The 10,735-nt window shown below is 34.6% G+C and overlaps 1 protein-coding gene across 1 annotated transcript; it reads right to left on the bottom strand.

The window, feature by feature from the left end:
* Window positions 1–1,635: 1,635 nt before the first annotated feature.
* On the bottom strand, window positions 1,636–5,166 carry LOC106664070 (DNA mismatch repair protein Mlh3-like). The gene is made up of 8 exons (XM_014389450.2): window positions 5,155–5,166; window positions 4,890–5,091; window positions 2,684–2,763; window positions 2,484–2,616; window positions 2,228–2,421; window positions 2,025–2,169; window positions 1,827–1,972; window positions 1,636–1,766 (listed from the first exon to the last, which is right to left on the bottom strand). The coding sequence occupies exons 1-8, from the start codon at window positions 5,164–5,166 to the stop codon at window positions 1,725–1,727; spliced, it is 954 nt and encodes a 317-aa protein (XP_014244936.2). The 3' UTR covers window positions 1,636–1,724.
* Between the last annotated feature and the right edge of the window lie 5,569 nt (window positions 5,167–10,735).

Below are 10,735 nucleotides of genomic sequence, written 5' to 3'. Positions count from 1 at the left end.
AGAATTTTTATATCTGTATTATAATTTCAAAGTAAAATCCCTGAATAATTGTACAAAAAAAAAACATTCCAAAGTTTTCTTTTGGAATGAGGCATTTCAGGAAAACATCTGTGCCAAATAGATTACACACCATGTTTAATAAGTAAAAAATAGGTATAATAGTAATTATAAATATATTAAAAAAAGAAGAAATAAAAATGAATCAAAACTCTGGAATGAAATGTGGAGGTTTAGTTCCATGTATTGTGATACTATAAGGCTTTCACATTTATAATTTTTCAAAAAATCTAACCCCATCACAAACCATGTTTAAAATGTGGACTTATTAGTTGTATGTGATGTGATACTGTGCAGTTCTTACATTCCGTAATATTCAATATTTAATAAAAATAGATAAATATTTTGTTCTCAAAATTATTTCAAAATTGTAAATATTGTAATTTGAAATTGTCTGTATGTAAATTAGGCTTAAGTTTTTTTAACTCTAAAACTAGATTCTGAGTATGTTGGTAGACTTTTCATTGAACCAAATATTGAAACTAATAATAATAAAAATATACCTTAGAGTAGAAATTGTATATACAGCCTCCTTAACATTTCGTTTTTGGTAAATGTGTTAATTTTGTTTTTGTGAAATCAAAGATCAGATGCCAAATATTGAAACACTTTGGAATGGTATATAATTATTATTATTAGTCGTATTGTTATACACTTAAGTTTTCTGTACCTATGTAAAAAATTTTTTAATGTATTATAAGAAGAATAAAATGCTTAAGTGTGATTAATTTAATATGTATTTTTCATATTGACAGGTTTACCTCCTCTTTATTTTATCTTCAACTGAGCTAACACAAATATTAATCTTGACTAATACTTTGTAGAGTAAACTTGGAGAAAAGATCCTAGTTAATGCTGAGTATATTTGGTATACAGATGGTTCCAAAACGAGTATCAAGTGAAACTGGTATTTGGAAACCTAGGACCAGGTTAGGATTGGCTAGGCCTAGTATTACATAGGAATGGCTAAGCCTAGTATTAGATAGGAATTGCTAGGCATAGTATCGGGTTAGGAATGGCTAGGGCTAGTGTTAGGTTAGAAATGGCTAGGCCTAGTATTAGTTAGGAATGGCTAGGCCTAGTATCAGGTTAGGAATGGCTAAGGCTAGTATTATTAGGTTAGAAATGGCTAGGCCTATTAGTTAGGAATGGCTAGGCCTAGTATCAGGTTAGAAATGGCTAGACCTAGTATTATTAGTTAGGAATGGCTAGGCCTAGTATTAGTTAGGAATGGCTAGGCCTAGTATCAGGTTAGGAATGGCTAGGCCTAGTATCAGGTTAGAAATGGCTAAGCCTAGTATCAGGTTAGGAATGGCTAGGGCCAGGCTTAGTATATCAGTTAGGAAGGCTAGGCCGCCTCGTATTATGCCGCATAGCTAGGCCTAGTATCATCTTTTCATTCCAGTCTAGACCTAAGCATCCAGGAACTCAGGCATATACATTTTTTGAATTCATGCACTAACTTATTTAGAAGATGAAGGAACAAAATTATTTTAGATAAATATTTATTAACAAAAAATACGCTGTTCCTTTAGGTGATTTGTAGACAAAAGAATGAAAATTTTTAAATTAATTAGAGAAAAATTTAGAAATTAAATAGCTGTCATTAATCAGAATGTTTGCTCCTTTGTATTTATCTTTTATCCTGAGATTTATATTTTTTCCGCTTATTGAGAAAGTGTAATGTTTTGAAGACTGGGTGCCACAATCTGAAAAAATGGCTGATAAGATTGCCTTTTAATTTGTTTTTAAAAAATTTCAAAAAATACCTTAGATTCTTGATCTATGAATTCAGAAAGGACAGTTAATATCGGTCTCCCATGAGCACATTGAAATGGTGCTTGACATTGTGACAAACTTTTAAACAAATGTTCGATTTCGTTTTTAAACAATTGTTGGCCAAATTTGATTGCTCCTGAAAAACTCTTTATCTTTTCTTCAGGAATAAAGTTTACTCAATCTCTTACGTTTACAAGCTTCTCTGCAGAGTATTTTATGGTAGGTAAATGGAAACGTGGATGATAGTCGTCCATTTTCTTGAAAAAAGATCATCTCATTCTTCATAACATCTCTAATAACGTCGGGCATTTTGATTTGTTGATTTAATTTAACCTGGAATATTCAATTGAAGAAGATTGATACAAAGAAGGAAAAATTATAGCAAGAGTACATATTTGCAAAGGAGTGTCGGTATTGATGAAACAATCAGCATCGAATTAACTTTATCAGCACAAATATTGAAACCAATATTCTTTAGACGATATGACATAGAAATCAATATTTGCAATTCTTCGCCTGACACTTCAAATCTAATTGGATATTCGAGAGAAGTAGAATAAAACTGCCCATTTTCATGGACCTCCGCTGAAAAGTGAAAATACCATATTTTAACTTAAATAAATTTAATATACGACACAATTTAACACCTTTTATCAATGCCTCTAATTGAATTCTTTCATCGACTGCATGCTGATCAAATAGAATAATATATGGAGTATAATTATTTGAAAATGATACATATATGGCAGCAATAAATTTATTTTCAATTTGTCCGACAATCTTTAAAAAAAAAAAAAATTCAGTTCCAAAAAATATTGTATTTGACTGGCGTCTAGGGTTACAATACCTGAATCTGCTTGAAAAATTCTTTTGAAAAAACTATACCTTCATTTTGGAAGCTTTGGTTAATTATTGTAATTTGCTTATCTACAAAAGAATTATGTAAAATAAGTTAAACCTAATTTTGTCTTAGCTAAAGTTATGTAATCATATAAACTTATGCAATACAGTAGAGTCTCACTAATCCAAATATGTTTCAGAAGGCAAAGGGGACATTTTTTCTTTGAAAATATAGTTTTTTGTGTAGTAATATTTAGTTTTGGCTTTGTCAATGGCTGTATTAAAAAAAACTATTGTTGATTTTTCACTGCACTTTCATCCAAAAATTGTGAGGTCTACTTGGCAATAAACCTAGTTTGGTCCTTAATGAAAGTTTTCATGGGATTATTATGAGCTTCTTCATGACGAGCATTGACTATCACAAGTATAACATTCGCCCACAACTCTTTGCAGACCTGTCAGAAATTGTTCAAGCTCAGATGGTATGTGCTACCCCACCCCAACATATTCACTTGACTAGATTTTCACTTATTCTACGCTCTGCAAATCCATTAATAAGAAAAATTTTACTTCACTTGAGGACTGAAGAAAACACTCAAAACCTGAGAAGTTCTGAGAGGAAGATGACAAAATTACACGGCAGATAGCTACAAGTAGTAGATTAAATTAGAAAAGGAGTCTAGCTTTTTAAGTATTGGTCTAGTCTGGAGCTCAGGCTTAAGGCTTTTCACCAGATCACAATGCTTCTTCAAGATTTACCGTGTGTGTCATTCAAGCCCAGACGTTTCCTCTTAGCATAAGCCTTCGCACCTACAGAGGATATATTCCACTTCTTCTTCCTGGCAACTGTACACACCTTGATGCATCCCCAAACATTTTATGAACTTTACCACCGATGTGGTAATTGCCCCAGTGCTGCTTGGCTGTCAACTTAGTACAATGGATTCAATAGCCACTTTCATGGCAGTGCCATATTGCCCAAGGCATATATGAAGTATGGTCCTAGGTTTCCATTAATACAAGCTCCTGACCCATACTAAGTTTTGGAGATGTATTCCAGATATAGTCAGCACTTTTTATCCCAGTCTCGCTCTAGGTCTCTCATGGCATCAACAGGCATCCCCATAACCCTGTCTGCCTGAATCTCCCACCACAGGTATTAGAAGCAAAATTGTTCATATAGTTATGTTTAAATTTGTTTATAAGCAAATCAAATTTTTCTGGAATTTACCATCAAGAAACACTACATTGTAGTTGAAATTAAGAAGCTTGTTCATAATTTAGCTGATGTGATCAATGGCCACATGGTAATGAGAAATTTGATAAAATTGCTAAAGAAGCAACGTATTTGTGCAATCCAAAAACAATATATTACCATTTACAGATTTTTTCAAATATTGGATAGAAAAAGTCAGATAAAGTATTCAGACAAGGGCTGAAATCACCACAAACCTGTTCTTCATATCTACGTAAGATAGGAGAGAGAAGAACCTAAATTGTGTGTGTAAAGAAAGACCTAAGACGCATAATAATTCATTCATTGGCTCGATATGGAGCCAAAAACCCACTTTGATTAAGTGAGACATATCAAGCAATCTGCATGCCTGTAGACAGGAGCCTTGGTTCAAAAGTAAGTATTTGTAGGTCAACCTCGCATGCCTCATCCTTAATCGGGTTCCTAAACCTTCTTCTATGAGTCAGGCCCTCCGAGGTTAACGATAGATTCATGAGAGCTTCTCTGCCAATCTGGCCCATCGATACTGCCACATTCTTTTAATCATGTTTTTTATTCAAAAGTGGTCATCTGATTTTATTAATTATTATTGCGTGCCCAAAATTTGTTGTTACTATCTAATTTGATTGTTTTTGGAGTGTAAAATGAGCTTTCATTTGCCTTCTCCGTATAAATATTTCCATTGGAGTTTTAACAGTGATTCTAGTGCTCTTGATTGGTTGCTTTCATTGCTCCAGTCTTTTATATGTTGCCTAATGTTTGGATAGTTTATTTATGTGGACCTTTGGTATACCAGATTAATATTTAAATAGTGCATGTGCAGGTAAAGGAAGTAAGTAGTCAACTACAGTACAGAGCTCTAATTTCCTTCAAGAATCTTAATGCTGACAAGCTCTTTTGCAAATTTTATCATCGAAGTTCGTGTTAGAATATAAAATGTGTTTTAATTACATGACTTATATAATTATGAAATTAATACCTATGTCGACAAAAGTTTTGTCGAAACAACTTTCATCAATTGTATCCATTTGACACTGTTCAGGCATTTCTAACAATTCTTGAGGAATTTGTGCGAAACAATTTTTCAGACTTGCTCTTGAGTAGTTGTTATAATTGCACGAAAACACAAAAGTCGTATTTGTGTTAGCATTTTGCAATTTTCTCTGTGACACATGCTCATTCTAAAGAAATTACCAAAAAAAATCTTAAAACATATTATAAAAATTAAAAGTAATTTATATTACGTGTTTAACCATGCAGTAATTTTTAATAAATTGGTACAATGCGTTTAAAAAAAAATCATTTTTAAATAAGATTATTTCTTTGTCTTCATTTGTCTCAAATGTCACCCATTCTGTCGGACACTCGACCGTTATAGTGTAAATTAATGCGACATTTTTGATAGAATGAACCCAGCAATCACACATATTTTGCCAATTTTTCTTTTCGTTTGTTAAAATTTCGTCAACTATTTTACCAAAGCACAAGTGTATGTTGCTGTCAAATGTTTGTCGCCCGTTTATAATGAACAGCTCGTGTCTCAAGTCACAGTTGTTACCGATGAAACCGTAAATTTCAAAATTACCAGAGCATACAGACATGGGATATAGATTCAACGATTTGACAATCAAACAGAACAATTTTGTGCTTTGTTTCTCAGACAAGAGAATATTTTCTTCTCCGAGGTATACTTCAAATGCAACCTAAAAAAAGAACTAAATGTATTTTCTTCAATGTATCCTCAAACTCAAATTTTTATTTGAAGTGTTTAAAAAACAACTTACTGTGAAGTATAAGTAAGTCATTTCATTTAGAAAGAATATTATGAAAGGCAGATAGACTTGACGATCGTTTGTATTACTTAGGAGCAATTCGTTCATTTTTATAAGCGTGTTCTTCGTTGTCGCTTCCTTAATTACATCAAATGCACCTTTGCATTCTTTCCCTTTAATAAAAGTCTAAAAAAAAAATCTTTCGTATCAAAAACACTAAAAAAAACACTTCAGTTTACCCTGGTAATAACTTTTTTGTCGCATCTGCATTGAAACTCAAGTATCTCGCATATGAATTTTAAATTGTTCAGCAATATCTCCCTGAAAAAATCAAATTAATTACTCATTTTTACTAGTTAAGAGAATAGCGTAAAAAATATTGCCTGTTTCTGAGAAATTTGAACTTTATCTGATCGAAACAATCTCCATCATCTTCTACCCAAATTACAGATAGTTGTTGATTCAATTTCATGACAATTTTGGTCGCATTCGATTTAATTGCTTCATTCACCTAATAATGTTATTTATTATACTTAAATGAAATTAAAATCTAATAAATACTCACAATAGACCATAAACATTCCCAAATATCTTTGTGTCGGTACATATTTTTCAAATGACCCTAGAAATGTTATTTAACAATTTAAATAATACTGCAAAGTTATGCTTGGGCAACAATTTGAAACCCTAATCATTCTTTTTCTTTCGAAATCAGGTTTGATCATAGTACAAATACAAAAAAAGATCTCTTCAACAATGACCTAATTTGTAGGTTAAGGAATGAACAGGAAGTGCCACCCGTATTACCTTCAAATCTGAATAAATAGCCTAGAGTGGCAAGATAATCTGGTGAAAAGATAACAGTCAATTTTACTTCTTAAAAAAAATTGAAATGGGAAGAATGCCAAAGGCTACCTAATCATCATTTCATCATCAGACCAACTGCTGCAGGTAAAAATCATTTAACACAAAATAATTATAATATATTTAATTTTATCATGGGAGAATATAAAAGGTTACTTACTTCATATAACCATGCCATCCGCAAGGCGAAAAGAGAGAATTTTCGCAAATTCTGCAGAGAAATCTCCACAGTATCCACAGCAGCTATTGCACAAGATACTAGCAAAGGACAGGTCAGACATAAACACTGCCTTAAGAAATGCAGAAGGCAAATATACAGAAGACATGCAACAAAAAGCAATGCTCCTTCTAAGTACACATTTTCCAGGAAGTACCTACAACATCTCGCCAGAAAATGTGAGAGCAGACAATCCCAAGAAAGAAAATTGGAAGAAAGCAGCTGAAATAATCACAGAGAAGAAAATCCTCTGGGCGATTAACACTTTCAGCCCGTACAAAGCACCAGGAACGGATGGAATTTTTCCCATCCTGTTACAAAAAGGAATGGATATAATTACTCCAACATTGCTACGAGTATATAGAAGCAGTTTAGCACTAGGTTACATACCACAGACACGGTGTAGGGCAAGGGTGGTTATTATACCAAACGTGGGGAAAAAAGACCCCACATCACCCAAATCCTACAGTCCAATCATCTTAACATCCTTTCTATTAAAGACCCTTGAAAAGCTGATAGACAACTATATAAGAATGACAGCACTGGTAAACAAGCCTCTCCATTACTGTCAGCATGCATACAGAGCAGGAAGATCAACAGAAACTGCACTGTACCAACTAACCAGTGACCTAAAGGAAACAAAGGAAATAGCAATCTCCGCATTCCTCGATATTGAGGGAGCTTTCGATAATGCATCTCATGCATCAATGGAAGCCTCACTGGGGAAAAAACATGTAGACCAAACCACATCTAGATGGATTGGAGGACTGCTAAGAACCAGAATAGCTGAAACAAATGTAGGAATAAACACTATAGAAGTTAGAACAACAAAAGGATGTCCTCAAGGAGGGATATTATCACCTCTTCTATGGAGCCTAACAGTTGATGAACTGCTCGAAACCCTGGACCGTTCAGGAATAAAATGTCAGGGATATGCAGATGACATAGTTCTGACAGCCAGGGGAAAATTCGAGGAAACCCTCTGTGATATAATCCAAGAGGGACTGAAAATCACAGAAGAATAGTGTAAAAGCGCAGGCTAAGGGATTAATCCAAACAAAATAACTATAGTCACTTTTACACGGAAAAGGAAGCTAGATCACATGAAAGAAATCAAACTCAACAACACTGTGATAGAAATCAAAAATGAAGTCAAATATGTGGGCATCACACTAGATTAAACATTAACATTTAAGAAACATATCAGCTCCATTATCACAAAGGCGACACGAGCTTTGATGGTGTGCAGAAGAATAGCAGGAAGAAACTGGGGATGTAGGCCAGAAACCCTGTTATGGATGTACACCATAATAGTAAGACCTTTACTTACATACGGAGCTATATCCTGGGCTGATAAAGCAGAACAAATAACCAAAAGGAAAGAACTCACAAAAATACAGAGACTTGCATACATAACGGGAGCAATGAGAACATGTCCTACAATTAGCATGGAAAAGATATTAGGACTAATCCCCCTACATCACATGGTAGAAACGACAGCACAGAAAACCATAATCAAATTTATCAGAGAGAAACCTCCAACAGGAATAAACTGAAATGGAGAGACAGAAACAAACTGTGGAAAAACCATCCATCACTCATGGCTCCAAGAGATGACATGAACAGGATATTTGAATTTAACCAAAAATTCCGAATACATCTGGGCACCAAAAAGGAATGGGAAGGAAAGGGAAATAACTCCTTTAAAAATGGCACCATCCTTTGGTACACAGATGGATCTAGAACACAAGAAGGTACGGGGGCAGGAGTATTTGGACCTGGAACCAAATACTCAGAACCCATGGGAAAACACACCAGTATCTTCCAAGCTGAGATTCACGTAATTGAAAGATGTATCCAATTCAATCTAAGTAAAGGATACAAAAACAAGAATATAGCTATCATGTCAGATAGTCAAGCAGCCATCAAAGCACTAAGCTATTATCATTAGTTAGTTAAGCTAGTATCATTAGTTCAAGGATGGTGCTGAACTGCAAAAACAAATTAAACACACTAGGTATGCAGAATAAAGTCAGCCTCTGCTGGGTCCCAGGACACATGGGAGTAGAAGGCAATGAGAAAGCGGACACCCTTGCAAGGAAAGGGGCTGCCACACCGCTGATAGGACCCGAATCTAAGCTGAGGTTCAAGCAATCAAATTACAGGAGTTGACAAAGAATATGAAAGATGCCTGGATTTCGGACGGACTATAAAGGTGCTAAATTTGTATGAACCTAGGAAAGTAAAATAAGGTTACTTCCCAGACATGAAAGTATAGAGAGATATGAACAGGCTGACCAACTAGCCAAAGGGGTAACCCTCTCACCTGAGGAACCAGAACCACAGCCCACACCACGGTGCAAAAGTCAAAGCTAGAAAATTAGCTTGAGAAAGAAATACTCAAGTACTGGACAAATGCACCGGGAAAGAGGCAAACTAAGAGATTTATAAATTATATGTTGGCAAAACCCCTTATCATCTGTGAATGTGAAGCAACCGCTTAATGTAGACATAACTTGGGATACAAAGAAACATTAACCCTCACTTCCTAGTTTCATTTCATCATCATACACCCTAGTAAAACTTGTTTACTAATAATCTTCTAAGCTGAGGTTCAAGCAATCCAACTCTATGATACAGGAGTTGACAAAGTAGAACATAAAGGTGCACAATTACATACTTTTGGGCAGTCAGACTTTGAAAGCACTTATGCTTTTAGCTACAAACTAGTTTGCCTAAATTGCCAAATGCACCTAGGGAAGCACAACAAGGTTACTTTAAGGTGGATTCTGTAAATGAAGGCATAGAAGAAAATGAACAAGTTGAACTAGCCCAAAAAAGCACCCCTCTCATGAACCACAACTAAGACTCTGTTTACTATCCCAACAAACTTCTAAGGTGAGGTCTGTACAATACAACTCTGTACACAACAGTTAATTTAAAAAGAATATGCAATGTGCAAAGATTACATACTTTCAAACAGTCAGGCGTAAAGGCACTACTAAATGCTTGTAGTTCCAAACTTGTCAGGGGAATGCCTAAATTGTGTAACAACCTAGGAAAGTACGATAAGGTTACTTCCCAGACCCAACAAAGTCTGGCGCAGCAAAAAAGGGGGACTGGGCAGACCTCTACTTATTTGCTGATCAACCAGGTCTGATGGAGCAAAACAGCGAGACCAGATGGACCTCTACTTAGTTCCTGACCAACCAGATCTGTTGGAGCAAAACAGCAAGACCGGGTGGACCTCTTCTTATTTCCTGACTAACCAAAACTAGGCGGACCAAAATGATCATAAATAACCAGCCAACAGACCACGATTTTTTGTTGTGAGATGTCTTCATCTGGAGCTGTAATTTGGAGGATGAACCTGTAATTTGTAGTAGTCCTTTCACTAATGGTACCAGAAGCACAACCCACACTGTGGTGCTAAAATCGGAGTTCGAAAAATGTCTTGAGAAAAAAACTCAAGTAGTGACAAAAACACCACGAATGAGGAAAGCAATGAGATTTATAAATTTCTCAAAAAAGAAGGTAAAGGTATTAAAGGTATTTCTCTTTTTCAACCAAATTGTAAGACTATACTGGTCACTGCCTTCTTAACCTACCACTTAAAGAAGAAGATAGACACATTATTTGTGAATGTGAGGCACTAGCCTGGATATATATTCAACATTAGATTTTTTACTAGGAGGTAAAAATAACTAATATTTCTTTAAATCCGTTTGGCTCTCGATGTGTGATCATTTGAGGCATATTTAACTTTCACACAGTATGAGAGATGTTCAGTAGATAATTAAAATTCAGAAGAATAGACAATATATATATTTTTCAATCAACAATTATTTTATAACAAAGAAAGGCCAACAGATTTGAATTTAAATTAGTTTCTTTTAAAATTTACGCATTGTTTTCAAGGCATTACAATATATATAAAAGTCTTTTGTAAAAAAAAAATTCTCTTAAATATTT

The sequence above is a fragment of the Cimex lectularius genome, unplaced genomic scaffold, assembly GCF_000648675.2.
Source record: "Cimex lectularius strain Harlan isolate CLEC.00 unplaced genomic scaffold, Clec_2.1 scaffold270, whole genome shotgun sequence".
NCBI lineage: Eukaryota > Metazoa > Arthropoda > Insecta > Hemiptera > Cimicidae > Cimex > Cimex lectularius.
The sequence above is the reverse complement of the archived record's forward strand: the minus strand, read 5'-3'. Positions and strand labels throughout refer to the sequence as shown.